Source organism: Vicia villosa, linkage group LG2 (genome assembly GCF_029867415.1).
Source record: "Vicia villosa cultivar HV-30 ecotype Madison, WI linkage group LG2, Vvil1.0, whole genome shotgun sequence".
Taxonomy (NCBI): domain Eukaryota; kingdom Viridiplantae; phylum Streptophyta; class Magnoliopsida; order Fabales; family Fabaceae; genus Vicia; species Vicia villosa.
The window spans coordinates 108,800,283-108,827,105 of record NC_081181.1 but is presented as its reverse complement, the minus strand read 5'-3'; the positions used below and the strand labels follow the sequence as shown (position 1 = coordinate 108,827,105).

Sequence of the window (26,823 nt, the reverse complement as noted above, 5' to 3'; positions counted from 1 at the left end):
TGATCATGACCAACCTAAATCCATCTTTTATTAAACTCAAAATCATCTCATTCCTAAACAATCTACCAAATAAAAATTATTATGGTTGAAGGCCAAATCTATCAAAACTAAGACCCCAAGTATTTGCCCCTTGTAAAAATGAAAAAATTGCAATCATTAGTTATATGATTAGCATTATTACAAATTACAAAATATAATACAAACTTGATTGGCAAAACACCACTTTCTTTTACATCATCGCTATTGCCAATTTGTTAGTGGCCCCAACTTAATTTTCACCACCATTGGACTGAACTGGGCAATTCAGATTTCATGATAATCACACCGATAATTTGAAAGCTTAGTATGATCTTTGATTTTCCTGTTACTACTCCCCGACCCTACGCTTCTTTAACATCTTTCGTTTCCGCGCTCTTTCTTCCTCTTCCTCTAACAACCTAAGTTGCTCCTCGTCCTCCTTTTTAGCAATTAAAGAACTGCAACACAACCATCAGCATAAGAAAATATTATATTTTTGTTTATTTGTAAAAGACAAAAATAAAGAACATTCTCTGAAAACAAACACATCCTAGATATACAAATACAAGTAAACGACATCATGATCATTTACAAGACAATCAGTGACTTCAGGAAAATGAAACAAGTCTTACCCAGCAGCTTTTGATTATAATCCTCCTGGCAGTAAATGCTACCAACACACTTTCTAACACTATCTTTAGTTCACTAGAAAAAAGTGTATTGACAAGTGTCTTTGTTTGATAAGTGTGAAGCTAGCACTACTTTTTACCTAATTACTAAACAAAGAAAGTGTGGAATGTACTGTTTCCTCAGTGCATTAACTGCTTAGCAAGATTTTATATGAAGTATTTCAAGTATCATAGAAAGAATTACTTGTAATCTGCAGTGTTATCAAATATCCACCATAATACGTTATAATGGCACCGCAAAGCGATGAGAAAAAAGGTTTTTTATCAAGTTTATTTCGTGTTCTAAATAAAAAAAGCAAAAGTATTATTGAAGAACTAAATAAATAATTTAGATTAAGCTTTAGAGAAACCAACCTCCTCTTTTCCTCCCGCACAATTTCATCAAAGCCTGCCTCCATATTATCAACGTCGTCGTCGTCATCGACAAATCTGCTGGGGTTGTAACTGCAAATAATCCAACAAAAGTATAAATATGAAGTGAAATAAATATATGTATTAAGAGAAAGACCTTGGTTATTAAAACAAGTCTCACCCATTTGAAACTTTTCAAACACTACACAAAAATCAAGCACCAACACTAGAAAAAAGAAACTTAAATCATAGAAAACTTACTTAAACATCGATCTGATCATTTTGCTAACATCCTCGTCATCCTCAGGCTCATCAAGGCGCCGTTTCCCAAGTTTACTCTTGGGGCGTAGGTCATGCACATCAGGACGCTTAGGAACTTGTTTAAGTGGTGGTTTACTGACCTGTCAAGCAATTGAACAAAAAAAGTGATAAGGAGCGGTGAATCAAATTTAAGGGCTCCATAACGTGTGCGCACATGTGTATCGCTGTATACCTGAGCTCTTGATGATGCTACTGGAGGTCTCGGTGGTGGTCTTGGTAATATTTTGGGTTTATGCAGTTCGCGTACATCTTTTCTTTGGTCCATACTATACTTTGGAACAGATGGGAAAACCTTTGACGGAGGTGGCTTCTGCACACCATTCACAGGATTTCTCATACCAGGTGTGACTGATTTTCTCCCCATGGTATTAACGGGCATCTTTGAAGGCATGCCTTTTGACCCCACTGAAGGCATGCCTTTTGGCCCCACTGGCCGGCCTGGTCCATTCCCACTGTTGCTACCAAGATGTTTTCTAGAATCTACTGATGCCTTACTGGCCTGACTGGAAGAACTTAACTTATAATTGGATTGCGGTTTAGGAGCCAAATGACTAGCCCCCGCAACAGGTCTCCGATTATCACCAGTACTACGAACGAGTTTGCCACCATTGCTCAAAGAATGTTTACTCCTTCCTGGAACTTGAGCTGCTTGTCCCACTTTAACATCAGCAAAAACCCTGTATAAGTTTCCTTAATCACAGTAAAATATATTCAAACTCCCACAACTACACACCACACAACACATCCAAACAACAACATACCTGAATTGCGCACAGATGTATTCCTAGATGGAGGCTCTTTTGATGGACCGGGAATATCCGTGTCATCAGACAAAAGAAATGAGTAATCTCTTGTAACCTTGAGTTTCTCAGCTTTAACTAGCTTCTGCTTAACCATAACAGTTCATAATATTAGAAGATAATGACTAAAGAGTTACAAAAGAAAATGTATACAAAAGCAGCTACAATACCTCTTTGACTCTGGGTGGCTGCTGATGAGCTGAAGACTTTGATACACCATTAGAAACCTTATTTGTACTTTTATTCTGTAGACATTTAGAAAGTTGCATAAGTACTGGATGGCAAAAACAAGTAATGGGGTGCACAGCATTGAGAAAAAATAAACAAACATCAATTAGAATAATGCTATAAAATACAAGATTAGCCGCACAAGAAAGGGAGGAAGTGTAACAACTTTGTTATTCAATCACAGTGTAAGATTACATATACATTCATTGGATAGAAAAATAGTTTCCGCTATAGTCAGTGTATACACCAGTGTTGTCGATGGCGGAGAGCCAAAATCCCGCCATACGGGCCGCTTTTCGGCTCCGTTAATAGCTGATTATGACGGAAAAACCCACAATGTCGGCTGATATTTACCATTGCGGCAAGCCCAAAAACCTAAATGTCTATCCACCACGATGTCGTAATTTGATAACACTGGTGTACACAAATCACAGACAGATGTGTCTGAAGAGTGCCCAAAGAGCACCAAGGTAAAGGAAAAAAAGAGTTTCGTAAGGACACTTCTCTGAGTTATCAAATACATGAAACTCGAAATGCTCAATACAATATCACATTTAAAAACTTCCACAGTATAAAGTAATCAAAACTCGAAATGAAGATTGACGAAATCACAATGAACTTTATAAAACAATATTAAAAGGAATGCGGAAAAGAAAAGGTGTTGAATACATACAGTTTGATGTGTGTTGGAAGGCTTGGGTACCAAATGCCTATTTTCTAACAAGGATTTGCTCTCTTGGATTACTCTCTGAGCAATAACCGGTTGAGATGGGCCAAAAAAGGACCCATAACTGCAGCAACAAATGACAATTGAAAACAAATATTTCAAAATTACTGCTCTTGGCATATTTCACATATTGTATGCTATGCAAGAACAAATCATATCAATGAAGAGCACAAAACAGGCATTGTTAATAGTTGCACAAGCAAGACAGTAAAGAAAAGTGTAGCCTCAAAATTCTGATTAGCATATTACCATAATTATAATAAACATAAAACATGTGTAGCACAACCATGACAAATATGAAAATACAATTTCACTTAAAACAATTAAAAAATGGACATATTATCGGGTAGTACTACATCTAAGAGGATAATTAGATATAGAAAAAGCATGCAGAGGATAATTAGATATAGAAAAAGCGTGCAAAGTATAATTAGATATGGAGAAAGCATGCAATGTATAATTAGATATGGAGAAAGCATGCAATGGATAATTAGATATAGAGAAAGCAAGCCTTCAAAAGTGAAGCTAATAGGAAAATGAGTTTATATTCCTGAAACAATTGACTTCATACAAATTGCCGTGCAAAAAAGAAACATTGTAAACTTACTGCTGCCATGCCCACTAAAGCAACGGTATTGGGCAGTAGGCAGAACAAGCAACATTGGAAAAATTTCTAGGGGTTCATCGTGATTCTGCCACATTCACCATGGTATGATACATGCACAGATGCACTTACTAACAAAAGACCAAAATAAAATTGCATTTGGTGCACTCATAAACCAGATACCTATTCTCTGATTATTATTATTGTTATTTAGTCTCATCAAAATATTCATTCATGTTAAAAATAGTTCAAGTTTATAATATGGCTATTTGCATATGGTTAAAAATAATTGTAAAACTCACTTATCATAATGAACTTGCTTCCTTCTTCCACTGGAATCCGCAAGAGAAATACTATTCTCCTTCTTCATCTTTTTCCTTATCGATTCTTTCAACTTCTTCCTCAACTCAAGGTATTCCAGTTCTTCCGGAGTAGGCTTCCGAGGTTCTTCCTCCACATATTCTTCACCTTCCTCATCTTCATATCCCTCCCCTTCCTCCAGTTCTTCATCCTCATAATCATCGTAATCCTCATATTCCTGAAGACAAAAACCAAATTCAATTCAGAAAAAAAAATGTTAAAAAAACAAGAACACTAATTGAAATCTCAAATTTTCAATCCTTGAAGATGAGAATGCTTACATCCCCCTCATAGCCCCGCATTGAGGTTCCAATCATAACTAGCAAATCAAATCAACTGTTAAAAACAGTCACCAATTTAATCAGAATCCAATCAAATCAAAACTATCAACACAATTAACGCTAATTCAATGCTGAATTTCTCAGAAACAGTAACTGACAGTGTTAAAAAAACTGAATCACACAAAAAAAAACCACCCAGAAACAAAAAAGTACGAACATTATCTGAAAAGTACTAAAATTAGGGTTTTTGAAATCTACGATTAATTTCCCCCAAATTGCTACACACACACCAAGATGATCACCGCACAAAATTGAAACCTCTCACAGCAAGAAACAATGAAGAAAAACAAGTATACGATCGAGAAAACCGAATCCAGTGGGAATTTGGGGGAAATCGAAACAAATCGATAAAAAATCGAAAGGGTAAAAGACGAGAATAACACAAATTGAAACGATAGATGAAAAAAAGCGTTAGAAAGAGAAGAGAAAGAATTGAAATTGAGGAAGAGAGTACCTGAATTGATGAACGGTGAAGTGAATTGAGCAGCGCGATAGAATGAAATTGTGGATTAGGGCAGAAAGCGAAAAAAGGGAGAGAAATTGGGAAGGGGGGAGTGATTTTATAATTTGTTTGTTCCAGAATTTTCCATAGACCCTCTTCCCCCCTCGAAAGATTTTAATTACAAATCCGACAAAAATATAATAATTATTGTTACAAGGGTACTTGGGCCCTTACATGCTGTTGATTATCCAGCCCAATGTACTTAATTTTTACTATAGTATATTATATTTATGTTTATTTATTAAATTTAAGATAGAAAAAAAATGTTATTTTTTTAAAAATAATTTTATAATTTAATTATAATATTTTTTTTATATCAACATTAAATGTATACTAAATGTATACGGAAATATGAAGTAATAATATTATGTTTCTATCATGTCACGTGTATGAATCAAACACGTTATATGATAAATTTATCATGTCATTATTATATTTTATGTGTTTGGTTTTTATTATGATTTATTTGAATTCTTTCGCAAACAAATTTTAATAGAAAGCAATATCAATTTGATCATTTTTTTGACAAATTTTATTTCTTAAATTATTTTTTTTTAAATGCATATTGTCATTTATGGTAAAATGAAAGAGAACTCTCATGTCAAAGGGGGATATGGATTCTCACTAGAGTTATGATCAATGGACTTTCCTTGAATCAATTATTTTTGTTAAAAAAAATTGTTTTTTATATATTTTAAAATTTTTTTTAAAGGTTTAGAAATATGAGTCAAATACTTATACTTTAAATAATTATAGATATAAATTAATATTTAGAGAATTCAAAGTATAGACCATTATATTGAACTTTTTTTTTTATTCACTCAATTAACAAATACAACTGATTCACTTCACTTTTGTAAATCTTCATTAATATTAAATTTTTTATAAAAAAAAAATTACTATTACAATTGTTCATTAAATAATGTTTTTCTTATAAATTGAAAATTTTCTATGTGCAATTACATAGATTAATCCCTTCAGTCATGTAGGACTACAATAGACGATAAATTATTCTTAAAAGATTTAACAATGTTGTGTGTCTAGAAATAAGTTCAAACTCATAACATTTAGTTAATCTGAAAGAGACTCGTCATCTCATCCAAATGCTCTAGGGTTCATTAAATAGAGATTTTGTCCGATTAAAAATATTTATTTTTGTGCAAAAACCTATTAAAACATTCCTTTTAAAACTTGTATATATTCACTTTTTAAATATATATGCACGCGTGTACGCGCATACGGGTAAAAACATTGATAATAACAAATATAACAGGACTATGATAAATAGGATGTGTTATCTTAGTTAAAAGAGCATGTTGAACAAGATGTCTTATGTTATGAAGAAACATGTTGAGTTGAGATGTTCTATCAACTAAAGCAAAATGTTAGACAAGATGTCCTATGCTGAAGTTATTTGACATCATGACTATTTTGGACTGGGTTGTTGGATAGGTTCAAGATTTAACTAGTGCAGAATATACTAATAATATTATGTTATCCTATGTGGCGTTGATTATTAGGTCTGGAAGATTCGAGTCTGGATCAAGAAGAATATTCACTTTCTAATTATGGAGATAATTTAGGAAGATTTAATTGAAGACCTATCTTTATGCAGAAGTTTCCTGCTGATTTGTAGCAGCTGATAAGTTATGATTGAAAGCCCAAATCCAGTTTGCAAAAAGGTTATAAATAGAAGCATTGTAACTTAGGAAATGAAACCAGCCAAAAATGTAAAGTTTATATTATTAGGGTTGAGTTTGTAAGCCACTCTCTATGAGAGTCGATAAGCGTGAGCCTCTCGAATATCATGTTGATATGAGAGTAGGACTAATGTTTTGAGTTGTAATTCTCTATGGTTCATTCTTAAGCTCTTAAGCATAGAATGTTTATTGTTCTTGAAGGAAACTTTTAAGCAACTCTAAATATTGTTCTTAATAAAGAGTCTGGGCTAGGTATTGTTTTTGAAGTGTGTCTTCTTGTTTTATTCTAAATGTTTAGAAGTGTCTCATCATTGACTGTGATTAAAGGGGAGTTAAGGATGGCCTCATACCTAGGTGAGTGTTAGGTAGAAAGTTAATTGGGGTAGTGATTAAGTGAGAAGTCGGTAAACCGGAGGTTGTTTGCATAGTACTTTAAATTGATACTATCATAGTAAACTTTATCTCTGGCTTGGTAGCCCCCAAAGCAGGTGTTATTGTACACCAAACTGGGTTAACAATTATGTGTGTTGTTTACCTTTCAATATTGTTGATATGTGTTTATACCTTAATGATGAGTTGTATCAGATCAGATGTCCCAATAAGTCATAGGACATCTGGAGTCTGACATACTAGAATTTCAATTGGTATCAGAGCAGGAATCTTGTTCAATATTTGGGTGGGATCCTTTGGTGATACTTCCTGGTTCATGGGAAAGGAAGGAAGATTCTACTGAAAAGGTGTATAAACTTGGACAATTCATACTGACTGGGGGAGCATTATGCTTTTGTGACATGGTATGCATTGGCCTTGTCTGAAGCTGTTCAGGCATGGTGTGTTGGTGATGAGCCACTCTCTTGTGTTTGATTTATTTTCAAACTTATGTTATTTTGTTGTCTCCTGGTTTGTGGTGCTACTTAGGTGCAAGTGTGTTGTTCTTGAAGTTTAAAGAGCGTTTGTTTTGTGTTCCGCTGCATGGTATCTGATGTAAACCTGGTTGTTTCTTGTCTATGGAGATCTTAATGATATGCTCTTGAAATATCAATATGGGAAGGACATTAGGGTTTGGTCTCCTCAGCAGGGTTATCTTGTGATGCAATATTATGTGGAAGACTTTTCAACAAGCTTATTAAAGTTGCCAAAGATACTTGAAGTTTATCTCAAGTCCACTCATTAAGGGACTTATCAACGAGGTTGATGAGAAACTAGAGAAAAGATGATCAATAGTGATCATAAACATCTGCATGGATATTCCTAGTTTGTGGCTAAATTAGGAGAACGAGCGTTTCTTTATTGTTGGACTTCCATTAAAGACCGTGAAGGTGTTCGAGGAATGCAGTGTGTTCCATGAGAAGGGAACTGATGTTTTACTGGATGTTGGAACATGAAATCAACATGTGTGCAGTTTCCCGTGGCTTAACAGATGATGTGGGTGCTAAATAAATGTGTGTTGATCACATAGGTTTAGAACCTTCTCCTTATATGGAAAGGGGAGGCATCTTGGGTGTGTATCTAAGAAGTTTCTTTCAGAAAACTTATCTTAGACAATTAGGATGGTCAAGCTATGACCTACCTATTGGTTACCTCTTGGGTCAGGTTATTTTTTATCAACATAGATGAAAGTATAGAAGTTGAGCCTCTATTTCCTATTGAGAACTTGTTTAAGATCGTGCTACATTTGGAAAAGACAATGTATGATTCTCTAAGTTGCTCTTGGCAGCTGTTGAAGAGTGTATTTGATCTGGTGTTGAAGACCTTGAAGAAATGTTAGAGGTAATGTCTTGACATCTTTGTGTTGAGAATTTATTTTTCTCAACATGGCTGGTGTTGTGTCTCATAAATAGGATGGAGGTTGTATACTCAAACTTGATATTATTATAAGAACATGAACTCTTGTTTTGGCGCATTAAGAGAAACAACTAAAGGAGCTAAGTGTTCTGGAAATGTATCAACCTAAGTGTTTGAATGTTTCTTTGTCATCCAATACACCTAGGATGAACTTGTTAAAACTTGTTTGGAGTAAGGAGGAGTTGGTACTCCTTTTAGGGACCAAAGGATCATAGATTGAAGTGTATCTTGAAATTTTTATCCAAACTATTTGTATGGTGTATACTGATCATTCAATACCCTATTTATCATGGTCATTCCTATGAGTATCTGTTTGAGGGAATATCCTCTTTAGATGCATAGGGATTGCATCTAACACCTCAAAGTCAGACAGGAGGTCTGGACATAGTGCTTATAAGAATAAAGTCCTTGAGTTGTGTATGGATTACCATGGGTGTTCTCTCTAGAACCATAGCAATTGATGAAATCCATGTGATTGAGATTGATGTCTGAATTAATGTTAAAACACCATCTCAAGGGTTTGGTTCTTCTGAAAAGGAAGTCATTCTGAAAATCATGGTGGAACGTGAAGTCTAGTCATTGGCTTGATCTGGCATAGTTTTGTTATGGAGATCCATCATGAATGTTGGTCATGATGAAGGATCCTCTTGTACTAGTGATACACTGAAGAAGTTTGTCAGGCTATGAGCTTTACCTTGTGTGTGAATAAAAAAGAAGCTGTGAAGAAAAGAACATGAGAAAATGTTTTCTTTAAGAAGGTATGCATGTGTCTGATTGCAAATACTCTGACGGGAGCTGGGTAATTTCCTGATGTGTTCATGCAGATTTGAATATCTTGATTCAGAAAGGAAATGAGCGTTTATTTTACTCCATGGTTCCCAGATGCATGGTGGCTGATGAGAGTATGAACATTGGAAATCTCCTGGTTTGGAAGGACCTATGAAGGTTAACACGTTCTATGAGGGGAGGTTCCAGAACCAAATGGTGTTGTAACGTCATTGTAGATGAAGGTTTAAAGGATGGTGCACCAAGACTGTTTCAGGAAATACTGATCTAGGGTTAGATCTTGGAAGAAAAACAACAAGTGCAGTATTATCCTTATGTATCTCTTGCAAAGGAGTGTGTTTCTAAGTACTAGGTTCGTTTTCTCCAGAACCATAGTTTATGATCAAGACCAATGATCAAGAAAGATGTATGAAGAGATGTTGAAAAATCACTTATGTGACTCTTACTTAGAAAAAAGAATTTGTAAATGACTCTATTGTATCTACATTGCTAGTAAGAGCAAGGGAAAGACATCAGATAAAATGATATGATCGGCATGATAATGAGATGGTAGTTTCGTGTGCTGCAAGATAAAGGTGAAACAAGTCTGAAGCTTGTAAAGTAAGAAAAATACTAAGAGATAAAGTTTGTCTCATGAAATATCCTCTGATACTCTTGAGCTTATCGCCTGCAGGAGCATTGGTTATCCTAGACAGGGGGAGTTAAGTCTTGTATATGGGTTATTTCTTACTTGATGCAGTCAATTGAATCTTAGGTATTGGTCAAGCGTGTGGGGGTTATATATCTCGTATGAAGTGATGTTGTCACATGACGCGTCATGGAATATAGGGGTGTACATGGGTTGAGTCAACCCACAAAACCCAGTCAAACTCACCCTAAAAAATTCACAAAAGTGGGTTGGGTCGGGTAATTGGGTGGATATGAGTTTCAAAACTAAAAAACCATTAAAAAATTGGGTTTCGGGTAAAACCCAATGACCCACTAATCATTTATTTATTATTACAATTTTAATAATTTTGATGAATATTAACTTAGAAGTTGTAATTTTAGTCTCTAAACATTTACTATTTTAGTGAACTATGACATTAACTAATTTTGAATGTTTCACTTTTTGGTTATTTTAATGCTAATACAATTTTATGTCATGCAACTTTAATTTGTTGCTAGTATTTTATGATAACTTTTATTAGTTGATATTATAATTTAGGGTTAATACCTATTTTCCCCCCTGCCATATAGGCGACATTTGAAAAACCCCCCTGCAAAAAAAAAAGTTGCAAGAATTCCCCTAACATTTGAAGATTCTCTCATTTTTTACCTTCATCCCATCCAGTCAGCTAAAAAGCTGACGTGGCTTGTATTTTTTTTATTTTTTTATTTTTTTCGTTGACTGGATAGCCCATGTGGCTTTTTTATATTATTTATTTATTATTTTTATTGCCAAGTAAGCATTTTTTATTATATAAATTTTTAGTTTAGATTAGAAAGCATCCAAAAATTTCTCTTGGTTTGTCTTGGGTGGAAGTTGAACCCACAACATTAGTTTCCCAACACAATGGCTGAAACCACTAGGCCACATGATACCATTTGTAATATTCGTGCTTGGAATAACTTTTATAATATGTGATACCATTTGATTACTTGTATTAAATTTTATTACTTGATTTCAATTATCTTTTTACTATTACTTTATTTTTTAATTATTTATATTTTATTTAATTTACAACGCATGTTTTTATTTAATATTTAAATATATTTTATTTAATTTAATACGTTTTAATCATTTATATACATATTTAAACGAATACAATTTAAAACTATAATTAAAAAAAATATTGTTGTAAATATTAAAATCAAATAATAAATATTAAAAAAAACATTTTTGTAAACTAAATCATTATAAACTAAAAATATTTTTATTTGGTTCAGTTAGTATAAACTAAAATAATTATATTTAACTATAATTATATTTATTTGGTAAAATAAATATTAATTACTATTTTATAATGATCAATTAAGATTTTGTATCTAAAAAAATATTAATTACTATTTTATAATTTAACTAATATTAATTAATAACGTTAACTATTAACTAATAATTATTAATTTAAATATTAACTATTAACTAATATATTACTTTATAAGTACATAATTTTTAAATAGTAATTTAAATATTAGTATTTAAAAATATAAACGATATTTAATATAATTATTTTAGTTTATACTAACTGAACAAAATAAAAATATTTTTATGTTTTATATAATAATTAATAATTTAACATCAATATACTGTAAAAATTTAATGTTAAGAATATTAAAATTATTTTAAAATTAAATAAATTATTTATATAGATACTATTTATATAAAATAATGTAATTTAAAAAATATTGTAGCTATTTAAATAAATTAAAAATAAACTAAATAAATTATATTAATATATATTAATTAATTTAAAACTATTTTAATTAATGTAGTTAAATTAAAACTAGTAAAACCTATTTAAATTAAAACAAGTTAATTTAGTTTATAATGATTTAATTTATAATGATTTAGTGATAATTAATATAATTAATGATTTAGTTTATAAATTAATTAATATAATTAAATATAATTATTTTAGTTTATAACTAACTGAACTAAATAAAAATATTTTTAGTTTATAATGACTAACTGGTTCAGTGTCTAATAAGTATTACAAAAGGCACCAATAAATCAACCAAAAACGTGCAGCCTAGTGGTTATACTGATTTTGTGTAAGCAATGGGTCTTGGGTTCAAGTCCCATTGAGACCATCTTTTTAAGCTTTTATATTTACCATTTTAACAACCTATATTAACAAAAAATAAAAACAAAATAAAATACATGTGTCATTAAAATAAATAAATAAATAAAATAAAAAGCCACCTGGGCATCCACGTCATTAGAAATAATTAAAAAAATAAAAAAAATACATGCCACGTAAGCATTTTGGATGACTGGATCTGACGAAGGTTTAAAATGAGAGAATCTTCAAATGTTAGGGGAATTATTGCAACTTTTTTTTTTGCAGGGGGGTTTTTCAAATGTCGCCTATATGGCAGGGGGAAAATAGGTATTAACCCTATAATTTATTATTATATAATGATATAAGATAGGAAAAATAGATTATCTAATTTTTTTTTTTTAAGAAGATACAATTTTTGAGTAACTTTTATGAAAAAATAATTGATGATTCATCATTTAGTCCTTTAATGTTAATAAGCAAAGAAACTATTTGGACAACCCACTACCTAACCCAACTCAAAAATTATTGGGTTTGCCCAAACCGACACATTGATGTAACGGGTGGTTAATTTACATCACCCAAACCGGAGTGTCCAATATGGGTTGAGTCTTGGGTTTGGTCAAACCCAATCCAAACTGGCCCATGTACACCCCTAGTGAAATAGGATTGTCTAGGTGTAAGTTGTTCACCTATCAAGGGCATGATTGATTTAAACAACAAGAAGTGGTTTGGTTGAATCATGAATATACACGCTTTTTAGGAGCTCGCTGAGAGACATGGTTGTGGATGGAAATAATTTCTTTTCTCCTCAAGACTATGTGTGACTCAATAAAGGTCTGATTTAAGGTTGATAAATTCACTTATTTGATGGTTTGACCCTCTAAATTCTAACTGAGAAGAATTTACTTGAAGTCCAGTAAAAGACATTAGGGCACGCCATCTGCATCATTAATTAATGTTGATCAAAGAAGTGTTGATCTAGCAGAAATAAACAATGTATGACTAGATGTTCAGGACTTGTTTTTTTAATACCAACAAGCAAATTTGTTGGAATGAGACGCCTTTACAACTACTATCCGTTGGTATTTTAAACATTAATTTAGAGATGTTGTGCATGAGTTAAATGAAGCAGGGGAACCATATTCAGAATTTTCGAACTCTATTTTCACAAAAACATTTATGGAATCAATAATATTTTGAAATGGTTCTAAATCCTTCGTCAAATCCAAAAAAGCAACAAATCCTATTAGTGACTTTTGGGCATCATTAGCTTATTCTAAAGTCACACTTTCAGGTTTAGGTTGCAGGTCAGATTCTAACTTCAAACACAAGTTTTGATGGTGATATCAAATTCAGGATTCCACCAAAACCATGTGATTCACCACAACCTATGGTTTCGACTACATCTACTCGATTTCACTCAAGACAATTTGACTTCATGTTTTCAAAAGGGAAGCAAGGATTTTTTTCGATGGTCATCCATTCTACCAAATTCATGCGACTACTATCAATTTTAGGTAAAACCAAAAACATTTCTTTGATAGTATCAAGGTCCATGGTTACCGATGAGATCAAATCCAAAACCATGTCGTACCAGTAATGTGTTGTAGTGGCTCATCCGTTCAGGAAAGTTACTTTAGGGATTAAGAAAAAAAGTATTCAAATCATGGTGATCGAATGAGATAGTTTTGTTGAGTCCATCCTAATGGATATTTTGATTGCAAAAGGTTATAATGTGGTAGTTGTTGATAACATCTTTACTGGAAAACATGAGAGCGTTATACATTAGTATTTTGGAAACCGTTAATTTGAGCTTTTAGGGCATGATGTCATTGAGCTATTTTTACTTGAAATCATCTCAGCAGATTAATGCTCCAAAAAATAAGGTAGACTATGAGTCTATTTCTGTTGAGTCCCCTTAAAAATTTCAAGATGTTGTGTATGATAATAACTTCTAAGAGGTTGTGTCTAAAGGTGAATTTGTTAATGGTGAAAAAGATGATATTGATAATATTGTTTGTAAGGAAATCATGGCTAAACAGGTCAAAGAATAACCAAAGAACGGTAAATTGTTTGCTAACGAGTTGAGTGTGAAGTATGTTGTGCTTCACATGATTGGGTCTACAAATTAGGTTTCCACCAATCATACCTCTACAATTACTAAGAGTTTGGGTAGTTTGCAAGAACACATGTCCTGGACATTGTTGTGACATCTGGAAAGGAAGTTGCCAACTCAACTTCAAGGAAAAGAATCATTGTTGAGCTGAAGGATATCTGCATAGATTGATATGAGTGTAAAGCTTTAGTTGCTTTTGTATCTCTTTTCATTTGTGGGATACACCCTAGATTTTTGTGCACCAAGTGTGCATTTGATTTGTAGCATATGGTTCCATACATTCTAATACTGTTGTTTTGTTGCTCCAGATGATTTCATGGTTGTTTTTGTCAAAATTATGGCTAAAAGGGGGGGGGGGGGTAGTTTGGAGGTTGTTTGGTAGATTTCATGATATGCCTTATTTACCCTTAAGGGGGGGTCATATTTGTTTCTGATATACTGTTTAGGGGGAGCATTGTGTGCTTGATATCATACCTGATGTCTTGACAACCTGACTGTGATTTGTGAGAGCTTATTTCTCTCTGATGTTGTGCTCTGTGAGGTTGGAATTTATCCCTTTCTGCTGCGTATGCCTCTGATATGAACTGGTGCATTTCAATTTTCTTTTGAGGTAATGTTAGATACTTTATGCAAAGGTAGTTTTAGCAAAAATTTGCCAAGGGGGGAGATTGTTAGGTTTTGGTTTGTTGGCTTCATTTTATTAAAATACGTTTTTCAGCAAGATGTTGGACCAGATGTTTTGACAAGCTTGTACAACATTGTGGCGTGATGTAGTGTTATTTTCACGATAATTTTTTTTTAGATTCCCATAAGATTTGTTTTGCTTTTACTGCTAACCAAGATGCATGTATGGAGATTTGGTTCCCTGAAGATGGGATGTCAAAACATTTAAGGAAACATTATCTTCCTAATTATGTGCAGAAGATATGATTTTGATTATGTTCCTAGAATTATGCAGAAAATTGTGCAGAGAATAGATTTCAAAACATCTGATTCTGTTCCGAAAATTATGCAATAGTCTGTTTTGGATCTGTTGTGTGTTTGGTTGTTTAGCCTGAAGCCCATGCAATTCTGTTAGGGTTTTATTTGTTCATTATTTATTGTGAGCCGTTCTCAAATCACCTTGATATTAGAGTTGGACTGAGTTTGAGTTGTAATTGTCAATCACTCATAAATTTTTAAGCAAGAGTGGATTGTGAGTCACTGGAAGTGTGTCTTATATTATTTGATTGAAGTTGTTATCTATGTCGTGTGTTTGAAGGGAAATGAGAGGGGTCTCATATCTAAGAGTTTCTTGGATAGAAATAGCACGGGTAATGATTAGGTGAGAAGATTGTAAACCAGAGGTTGTTTACTCAGGCTTCAAATTAAAACTATTTCAGTGGATTTTCTCCCTGGCTTGGATGCCTTCAAAGTAGGTGATGTTGCACTGAACTGAGTTAACAATTATCTGTGTTACTTGCTTTCAGTTGTTTACCTTACTTGCATAATTGTTCTTGTCGTTATGATTGATTTGATATCAGTGTCGTGACATCTGGTTCACCACCTGGTATTTGTGTAAAAGAACTTCAAATTATAAGCCTTAAATCAATTAAAATTGTATACCCTTACCCGAAAAGAGTAGAGATTGTATTAACTCATAAAATGTGGGTTAACATATACCCCTGCTCGAAACGGAGCCTGCCGCCGACTACCTCTTGATCAATCCAAAGAAATTCTAATGCACGCCTTGGGATTCATATAACACATAGTTATATCTTCATATATTAAATTTGACTTGAATTTGAGCCACTTCCTTGTCGACATTTTAGCCTCCTCTACATTTTTTGATTTGGATTTCCTCATTTAAAAAAACTTTATTATTTTCGTGTTTCTAAATGCCCTAGACTCATGCAGTCCAAATAACCCCTAACTTTTTACATGTCATTCTATCTTTACATATCAAACTTTCAAATTGTTCCATGTGCTGCCAGCCTACATTATGGAGAGTTTTAATGACACTGATCCATTTACAAATATAGCTCCAAATACTTGCAAAAACCTGACACTAAAAAAATATGTTAGAAACTGACTCCTCGCTCCCATACTCACCAGCATACCCCAATTGGCCCAGCGATAACAGTCCTCCTTTTGCAAGGTTTTCTTTCATGGGAATTCTATTACTCAACAATCTCCATATCATACATGATACTTTTAATGGGATCACCCTATTCCAAACCTTTTACCATGAATGGTTTGTTGCCGATTGGCCGTTCAAAATCTAACTCTTAAACACCCCTTTCACCGAGTACTCATTTAAAGTGTCAATCTCTACTACATCTAAATTACAAATATCCTTCCACTAATTTGAAATACCTACCAGCACTAAGTTTTGTACCTCTAAATTTATCCCGTATTTATTAGTAAATGCTTCGAACCAAATACCCTTTCTCTCCACTCCACTCTCATTTTCCTAATAATGCAACGTTGAACATCCTTAGATTTCTAATTCCGAAGCCCCTCCTTCTATTGGTCTGCACTCCTTCTCCTATTTGACCCAGTTAATTTTTCTCTCAACCACACCCCCCATAAAAATTGTTTAAATATAGATTCTAATTTAGAAATTATACCTGCTGGAGTCTTTGAGAAGGAGAGGGAAAAAAACAGAATTGCATAGAAGATAGATTTTAATATTACCACTCGACCACCGATGGATAATTTTTTTACTTTTCCACCTATTCAATCTTGATTTCAGCGTCTCTATCACTAGGTTATAAGTTTCTTTCATATCTGAAGTTCCTCCAATTGGAAGTCCAAGATAGCTAAGCGGCAACTAACCAACTTTACAACAAAGAACATTTGTTGCCTCGACTATCCAGGACTGAGAAACATTAATACCAACAATCGAGCTTTTGTAAGAATTTACCTTCAATCATGACATCGATTCGAAGAGTAACAAAATTGCTTTTATTGTCTGAATGTTTGTCCAACTCTTCTCACTTATAATCATTGTGTCGTCTGCATACTGGATATGGGAGAAGCGTTTATATCCAGCCTCAAATCTGTACCCCACCAACTTTCCCCTCTCAGAGGCTTTCTTCATCATAACACTAAACCCTTCTGCTACTATTAAGAAAAAGAAAGGAGATAAAGGATATCCTTGTCTTAGACCCCGACCCATCTAAAAGTACTCCTTAGTGAAACTTCCATTAACTAAAATTGATACAGGCGTGAATCTTAGACATTCTAGGATCCACCTATAGCACTTCTCATGGAATCACATATTTTCCATCACGAAAGTAAGAAAGTTCTAATATAGTGAATCATAAGCTTTTTAGAAATAAAACCATTTATTTATTCTTTTTCCTGGCCTCCTCTACTATTTCGTTTGTCACCAACACCCCATCTAGAATCTGCCTACCTACAATAAACTCCGATTATGTTTCCGAAATGAGTGAATCGATTAAATTTTTCATCCTATTTGTCAATACCTTGGATAAAACCTTATGAATATACCCCACAAACGATATTGGCTGATATTCTGTGATCTTCGAGAAACTCATTTTCTTAGGAATCACTACCAAGAATTTGCAGCTTAGATCTTTCACCATCTAACCATTGGTGTGAAATTTTTAAATTACTCTCATGAAATTGACTTTTATGATCTCCCAAAAACTCTTTGACAAATCAGAAATTCACTCCATCCGGGCCTAAAATTTTTGAGCTATCGCAATCCCAAACAGTTCTACATACTCCATCTTTAAGAAACTCTTGAACTAAGCTCTCTCTATCAACTTCTTCCAACTTCTTAAACTCAATGTTGGAGGGAATATGTCTCGTACCCCTTCCATTAAAGAGTTTCAGAAAGATTTCTTCAACCTCTTTTTTAATCTCATGTGCATCCTTCAACGTTCTTCCATTGACTTCTATCATCAAATTTTTTTATCTTTCCTTCTCCTATTAATGCACCCATGAAAAGATTTGGAATTTGAATCACCTTCTTTTAACCACCGAATTTGCGACCTTTGATGTTGGATACTACAATTTAGATTCACGAGCTTATGTAATTTTGCAGCAACTTATCGTCTACGATTTATCTCCAATGTTGATAAACACACCAATTCACCTTTAATATCAAGAGTATTGAGCTCTTATTTTGCATTTTTGATTTTTTCCTTCCAAATTTTGAGTATATGACTTGAGCCATACTTCTAACTTGAGCTTAATCATCTTCAACTTCTCCTTCAAAACATACATACCCCACATGTTAACTTTAAAATAGCCAATGACTTTTAACAAAATTATGGTACCCCTCAAAATCCTCGAGCAATTTAGCATACGAAAAAGCTTCGGTCCCCAATTTTATACTAAATCGCAAAGAAAAATAGGACAATGATCTAACAATCCCTTGTCAAGAATCCATTGACCACATGAATCTATCTAACCGACTCATTATATCCCTTGTCAAGAATCCTTTGACCACATGAATCTATCTAACCGACTCATTATAGTTCCACTAAGTCTTGACCACATGAATTTTCTAACATGAAGAGACAAGTCTATTAAATCTAATTCTAAAATGAATTCATAGAAATCTTCCATTGCTCCTATTCTTTCATCTTCAGACCTGATGTCATTAAAGTTTCCTAATACACATACCTTTTCTCCATTCTTCTTCATGATTTTTGCTGCTATAGTAGTCCATAATTTTTCTTGATTCTTACAGTTATGCCACCCTATTTAAAAAGAGTTAACTACTATGAAAAAATGTGTTAACTACAATGATTATGAATTTATGACTATATTTAATTTATTATTGAGATTGATTTATTATTTTTTAAATTATTATTGATATTGGCGTCTTACTCTATGTGCATTTTTCTTTGGATTTTTACTAATCCAGATAATAAAAAATATAATGTTTTTCTTTTATAAAGTATTTGTGTTTGTCTGGCAAAACAGATTCGGTCAAAATTTTAGGTTCACTCTCTAATATATCCGCCTCGTTCCGCTCTATTTTTTCATACATTTGCAGACACGAACATTAACATGAAAATTTTATAATTTTAGATTTTAAGGATGCAATGTTTGCAAATCTGCCCCGCACCGCACACATTCTTTTGCAGGCCAGAGCAAAGGCAAGGATGCAATGTTTGCAAATCTGCCCCGCACCGCACACATTCTTTTGCAGGCCAGAGCAAAGTTTTAATGCCTGCACCCTCAACAAAGCCCACTCCACTCCGTCCCTTTTTTTGAGAATTTTTGCTTGGTGGATCTAAACGGGACGGAGATGCTTCTTTGCGTGTGTCCTTCATAACTTTTAACCTCCATTCATTTCTCTTTAAATATATTAATCTAAATGAATGTAAAATACACTTGTTTCTCACGATGATTTTTGAAATACTTGAGGGGAAAAAGAAGCTCTATTTAAAATTGCAAAATAATTAGTGGTCATGATGCCATTTGAAGTAGCAAATTGTTGATAACAGGAAATTAGGAGAAAGAATATCACTGAGATGGCATTTTTCTTACAACATAGTATAAGGATACAATAATGTAGACTCACACATTAGACAAATGCATTACACCAATACAAGAACAATACATATGAGCCTGACCCAACCAATATAATTATTATAATGCCACATTTATTCCATTTCTAACATCCTAACAACACAAGATATTGCTTCAAAAGATTGGTCCAGCTGCAAGAATCTCTTCTGTGAGGTTGTCACCACCCTTTCCAATTGTGTAGTTGGTGAATGTCTCAAAATTCTTCCTGAACAATCCAGCCAACTTCAACAATGTCTCATTGTAGGCATCTTTGTCACTCCACTGCAATCCATTAACAACATTGTTTGAGATTATTTTCGAAGTGTTTTATTAATAGTGTATCGTGTATAGATCGAGTATAGAAGAATAACTTACCGCATTCACTGGATCGAGAATGTCTGAAGGGACACCCTCTACAGATGTTGGGGTCTCAAGGCCAAAAATCTTACTCTTCTTGTACTCTGCCTCCAGGAGGCTTCCATTGTGAATAGCATCAATTATTTTTCTAGTATAACTTAGCTTGATACGGTTTCCGGTACCATAGCTGCCACCAGACCAACCAGTGTTAACAAGCCACCCTGTAGCACCATGACTCTCCATTTTTTCAGCAAGCATTGCAGCATATTTTGTAGGGTGTAACATTATAAATGCTGCACCAAAACAGGCTGAAAATGTTGCTTGTGGCTCCTTTATGCCATCCTCAGTTCCAGCCACCTGCATTTTTTATTATTCAAAAAATGGTTACAGTTATACAATTGAAATAACGTTTCACATCGTCACTACTTCAGTAGTAGTTGGATCAAGATCAGACAGTCTAGATTTCAAAACTCGGTATTATAGGATGAAATATTATGTATGAAGAAATTAGATAGAATGAAATATTACCAGGGCGGTATATCCACTGATGAAATGATACATGGTCTGCGCCAGGTTTAGTTTACTCACAGGTGGTAGCACACCAAATGCATCACATGCCAAAAGAATAACATTCTTTGGATGAGGTCCAACACATGGTAGCTTTGCATTTGGAATATACTCAATAGGATAGGCCGCACGAGTATTTTCTGCAATAAAAAATTACCACACATAACTATCAGAAGAGATTTGACACAGATTTGACACGGCAACATGAATTTGAACGTAATCACATGTGTTTGTATCGTGACAATCGACTATGCATTCAATCAGAAGTGTCGGTACTATAAAAGACTTGTTGTAATAGATGACTACAATTTACAACTTTACAAATTGAATAAAAAATTCAGCAGCTGGCAAGTAGATGTTTGAATCATTTGTTTAACTGTCAATTTAAACGTATGTGTGTTTATTTAATACAGTCCTTATCCCTTGTGCTGTATAACAGGAGGTTTATATTTTAATAAAAAGTGACATTTCAGAATAACATATAGATTACTTGTTACATATGAAGTACATGTTGTAAGGATGTACGAAGTCAACTGTTATATGAAGTACATGTTGTAAGGATGTACGAAGTCAACTGTTATAATTGGCAAGACAAAGTCACAGCTTAGTCTTCATTTTGTCAGCTATGAATAAATAATTTTAAATGCAACAATCTTAGTCATTACAAAGCCAAAATTGATGAAGTCAAGTCAACCATAAACAAAAGAATTAAGAGAATCCAAATACTCAACTTGATATTAAAAAATCATTGTTTACCTGTAACTGATTTGTCAGAGTAATCAACTTCTCTAGTATGCTCATCAAACACCACGTTTTCCAGCACTGATAAATGCGAAAAGAAAAAAAATCAAAAATATATTTTAAACACTTTAAAATATTTAGACAGTTACATATAAGCTTTTATTAAATATTTTTGTACCGCGACATACCTGTACCAAACCTAATTGCGTTCCAGATATCAGGCTCTTTCTCCCTGGAGAGATCAATGCATTTAGCATAACAGCCACCTTCAATGTTGGAGACACCATTTTGACTCCAGCAATGCTCATCATCTCCGATCAAATACCTATTATGATCGGTAGAAAGAGTAGTCTTTCCAGTACCTGTTTTTTTCCAACAAAATGAATAAAAAAATCCATTAGAATTATAAGAAAATGAGAACAAAAGCCAAAACTAATTTCCATGGCTAAGTATATAGATATCTAGTGGAGTATAGGACAAGGAAGGGAACGTATCGTGGGGCCGTATGGCTGGTTGGAAGAGGTAACCTAACCAACCACATTGATTACTATACCTGAGAGTCCAAAGAAGAGTGCAACATCACCATCTTTGCCCATATTGCAACCAGAGTGTAAGGAGAGAATTTGGCGCTTAGGCATGAGATAATGCATGACACTGAAAAGACCTTTCTTCATTTCCCCGGCGTATTGTGTGCCGAGGATAACCATTTCCCTTCTAGCAAGATTAAGATCAATGCTAGTGGAAGATGTCATGTAGTGAGTGAAACGGTTACATGGAAACTTTCCCGCATTGTATATAGTGAAGTCCGGAGTACCAAAATTCTCCAGCTCTTCAGGACTGGGTCGGATACACCTGTAACCAACCCAGTTATCGACTTGTTTTCATAGTTTGGATGTCTCCCATTATTATAGTGACACTTTTAAATACCATTTTGTTAAGATAATATAGATTATATATAAGGCTTTCAACAATATAGGGTACTTATCTGGTCGCGGAGCTTATATACCTACCGTTTTTGGCTCGACGGAACAAAAGAGAAACCAAACAACATAGTGTTGGCAATTTTGTGCATGAACAAAATTTTCACTTACATGTTGTGCATGAACAATGAATGGTATGCTCTCGCTGAGACAATTCTGACTTTGATTCTGTTCTCTGGATCCCAGTTCAAGAATTGGTCATTCACAAACACCTGCAATCAATTAGACAAAAATATTGTTATTATTTATTCACTCTTATTAGTAAGATATTCATGCATTCACACATTCACATATATCACTTTCATTTTTATGTTTATATATGTTCAAAACAATGTTTGACCAAAACCAAGATGATATTAATAAAAAAATCTCATCCAACCCCAAATAATTATATAAATTTATCTTTATCCAAAACTTAATTAATCGAACTCAGCTTATAGTCACCCCTAACTGCCTAATTATAAAAAGGAACTAAACTACCTAGTCTTCAATTAAAAAATAACAAGGTGTTGTAAGGAATAAAATCGCAGTGTATTGTTAATCAAATGAGACAAAAGAATCACGATAATCCCAAATTCGAATTTTAATACCTTTCAACGAAACTCTGAATTTTAATTACTAGAGTCTCCTTTTCAATAGAAGGGTTAATATGGAAGAAAAAAAACAGGAAGATGCTTTTTGAACGGAGGTAATTAACAACGCATAAAAGGATAGGCCTTAGCACACCATATTGGTATGGTGCTCTATACTGTGAAAGGAAAAGCATATATACTTATTCTCTGTGCATGAATTCTGAGGCTGAGTAATGATTTGCATAACGAATGGAATGGACACATATCTTCTATTATCACTTAGAAGATATGCAAAAAGGTGACAAAAATTTCTCCATATCCATACTAAAAAACAAAACACAATCTATTTTCAACCAAATGACATGTCATGAATTGATGATAGTGTCCTGTTTCAGGCAAAAACCCACTTGGACAAAATGACAACATAGGCACCATGTCAACATCACTATCTTTAATATCCATGAAATAAAAAAATAAAAAAAGCAATTTAATCACCTTGTCCAAAGAATTCAAGTAATCAACAGCTCTTTCTCTGTTCACCATAAAAGTCTCCGCGTCCATCTCAATGTTAGGAGAGCCCCTACAAATTAAATTATTTCCACAATATTATTATAGCATCAAATAAAATCGTAATATTACTATAAGACGTCTTGGAAGAGATGATAATAAATCTATGTCAGCTTAACCAGAGGTCCTGGTTTCAAAACAGACACGCAGCAGTATTAATTGCCGCTTATTGTGGTCCTCTCTGGACGGAGAGATTAGTCTCTGCAGTCACGTGTATCCAGAGGTATTATTAGTAATACTTGTGAGTATTTAAGGATAGTACTTACTTTCCCCACCAAAGTTCACTTTCAGTAACATCATCCTTAACAACACGCTTGTCTCTAGGAGAGCGACCTGTCTTAGCACCAGAAAGTGTTGCCAATGCTCCATCGGAAGTAACAAACGAACCTTTCTCATACTTGATAGCCTGCTCATACAGTTCTGCACCAAATCCAAACAAAACAAAAAACAATTAAACAAATTCACATGAATCATTTCATCTCAACCAACAACATAGGAAGATGGTTTGAAAAAAGTACCAGCTGGAGAGAGATTGTAGAGAACATGAGTAAATTTCAAAGCACTGTCACTAACAGCAATGGTTGGAGGAGTAACATGGTGCACATGATCAACCTTCTGGCTCTGGCTCTTAGCTGGATCCCCCTTCACCACCTTTGGTCCAGTTTCTCTTGTCAGTGACGCAAGGGATGCACTATATTTCAACAAAAACAAATAAAAAAAGTTATATATAAATCACAATTTATTTATTATACAGAATCAGAAAATTTGGCACCGTCAGATCCAACTTATTTTTTTCTTCACATATAACGTGCATGTACTAAATATAAAATGACCCCACAAATCCTCATTTTGCTCGAATTTACTTTATCATGCACGCACGGATTTTCCGTTCTTCTTATATTGACTTATCTCATTTCTTACAAAAATACTTTTGGGACTCTCGGTGCATGTTTGGTTTATGCTGACAAAAATTGACCAAGAATTAATTGATTTTTGTAAAAATTAATATTATGAAAAAATGAGTTAAAAATAAAATTTATATTTAGAGTTACAAATTATTATAAATTATAACTTAATTTCTAAGAAAAATAAAATTTAATCAAGAACAACACAAAATAACAAAATCTGTTTTACATATATTAACAAATACCAAAGATATGTTCAATCAATTATAATATTAGATTATTAAAAATGTATTTTCATTAAACATATGCATTAAAATCTCACATAAATTAATATATTTAGTCAAATAATAATATTATATCTTTCTAAAAATTGATTTTTATTAAAGTTGTGCATTGAAGCATAGTCAAAATTATAACTTTTTCAGTGATGTTTCCAAAGTGATTTTTATAAACATTTATTTGAAATAACTTTAGCATAAAGTGAGTTTTAAATATTTTGATATCCAACAAAATTTAAATAAAAAGAAGAAATATTTAAAATAATATTTTAATATTTAAACTAAATTTTATTTAAAGTTTTTATGAAAAAAGATTATAATTATTATTTATTTAAAACAATATAAAAATCATTTTTAAAAAAACTCAAACAAACTGCCCAAAATCTCACGTAAAACAATTTATTATAAATGAAAGGTGTATAAAGTCTTTTATTACAAATACTCACCTTTTAAGATATTTTTACAAAATAAATTTACGTGTAACTTTTTTATTTCATATGGTTGCAACGTGTAAAAAAGATCTTTGATACTTTTATTAAAGTCAAATAAATAAGCGAATTTAGTTGCAAAATTTAATAAACTCTTTATTACTTGACCGCTTTACCATTCTTTTCCATGACGAAATGTTAGCCACTTTTTATGGATATGAATATGATTATTGATTAAGCAATAAAATAATAATGTGAGAAACTTAGTACCTAATTGATTGAAGTTGCAATTGTTGGCGTTCTTGATCAGAGAGCGAAGCAAACGGAGATGTATTCCCCGTATTAGGTGTAGTTGGTGCAGATTTCTTCGTCTGCAATGAATGAAGTTCATCAATGGTTTTCGCTTTCACCGTCGGACCGCTATCATCGTGACAAATTCCGTTCAGAGCTTTCTGCGTCTGAATCTTCGCAAGCCCGTTTTCTGCTGCAACGTTTCCATTCCCGTTTTCAGCCATCTTTCTGCAAAAATAAAATAAAATATATAATCAATCAACGAATCGTTAGCCATGCATGTAGTATAATGACCCAATTATCGTGTCAGTGTTATATCTGATGTCGGCGTACATGACACTGGGTGGGTGGGTGTTGTGTCTGGTGTCTGTGTATTTGGTGTATATGATATTAGATAGATGATAGTAATGTTAATAAAGAATTTTACAAACCAGAAATTTGTAGCTAGGTTGGTGGTGATGAGGAAATGTAAATGAAAAAGCTAGGGAGAAATGAAGGAAATGGTTAAAAAAACGATTATAAGAAGTGGTGCAACGTTGGTGTAACGGTTTAATGGAAAAAACGAATTGGTGATGGAAATTTGATGTAATGTGGTGTCCTTTTATATAGGGTGTAGTAATAGCCTCTGCCTAACCAGAGTTAATTAACTAACCATGGTTAGGTTAAAGATAACCATGGTTAAATTCTATCTCGTCATCATCGGTTAACACCCAACTCATTAATCGGAAAATAAGGAAAGCAATCCTGTGTTTCGCTTATCCTCCTACGTAGAATACACTCATTCCCATGTCACTATACATTGTCATACTAGTATATATATTTATTTTGAAAAAAAACTCATGTTACCATATTAAAACAATTTATTCTTTTTTTTAATATTATTGACACTTGGAAACCTGTCAATAACTATGAATCACTTTTATGCTTATCTAAAACGTATAATTAATATTCTTCAAATACATAGAATTACAAGTTTTTAGTTTTAAAAAATGAAATACTTTGAACTTTTCTTTAAAAATTGATGTGCTTTGAATTTTTCTTTGAAATTTTATAATTTTCCTATAAAATTACTTTATTTATTTTTAAATGATAAATAGAGATATGTGAAACCATAAACAGCAGTATACAATTAATCTTCATGGATGCATTTCACCTTAGATTTTATTTCATTTAAAAGAAAGTTTTTTTTTTGTTTGGACTTATTTTAGTGGACTTTAAATTTTGATGTTTTAGTTCCAACTTTGAATTTTTAATGGTTACGTGGCATGAAGGTAAATCTATAATATAATAAAAGTTGTTGTTTTAAAAATAACAAAAATATTATTTTATTAATATAATTTAAATTAATAATTTATGAGTAAAAAATGTTTTTTTATTTATTATTTCCAATTTGCTTTTCAATTTTCACTTTTTAATTCACTTTTCAATTTATTTTTCACTTTTAACTTTTTA

The 26,823-nt window shown here is 32.9% G+C and overlaps 2 protein-coding genes across 3 annotated transcripts; both read right to left on the bottom strand.

Annotated features, from left to right (window-relative positions):
* On the bottom strand, positions 1–5,059 carry LOC131651768 (uncharacterized). 2 transcript variants are annotated; one of them, XM_058921459.1, is made up of 10 exons: positions 4,894–5,059; positions 4,380–4,434; positions 4,041–4,276; positions 3,081–3,198; positions 2,350–2,424; positions 2,141–2,264; positions 1,552–2,036; positions 1,320–1,459; positions 1,062–1,151; positions 1–476 (listed from the first exon to the last, which is right to left on the bottom strand). In XM_058921459.1, the coding sequence occupies exons 2-10, from the start codon at positions 4,413–4,415 to the stop codon at positions 368–370; spliced, it is 1,413 nt and encodes a 470-aa protein (XP_058777442.1). In that variant the 5' UTR covers positions 4,416–4,434; positions 4,894–5,059; the 3' UTR covers positions 1–367. The 2 variants fall into 2 exon arrangements, with proteins under 2 accessions (XP_058777442.1, XP_058777443.1); XM_058921460.1 differs by having other exon boundaries at positions 4,380–4,417.
* Positions 5,060–19,625: 14,566 nt separating this feature from the next.
* On the bottom strand, positions 19,626–25,962 carry LOC131651767 (phosphoenolpyruvate carboxykinase (ATP) 1-like). Its single transcript, XM_058921458.1, has 12 exons — positions 25,803–25,962; positions 25,351–25,599; positions 23,988–24,160; positions 23,736–23,889; positions 23,398–23,482; positions 22,442–22,542; positions 21,904–22,202; positions 21,539–21,712; positions 21,366–21,431; positions 20,571–20,749; positions 20,061–20,399; positions 19,626–19,967 (listed from the first exon to the last, which is right to left on the bottom strand). Exons 2-12 carry the CDS (start codon positions 25,593–25,595, stop codon positions 19,821–19,823), a joined length of 1,962 nt encoding a protein of 653 aa, XP_058777441.1. The 5' UTR covers positions 25,596–25,599; positions 25,803–25,962; the 3' UTR covers positions 19,626–19,820.
* Between the last annotated feature and the right edge of the window lie 861 nt (positions 25,963–26,823).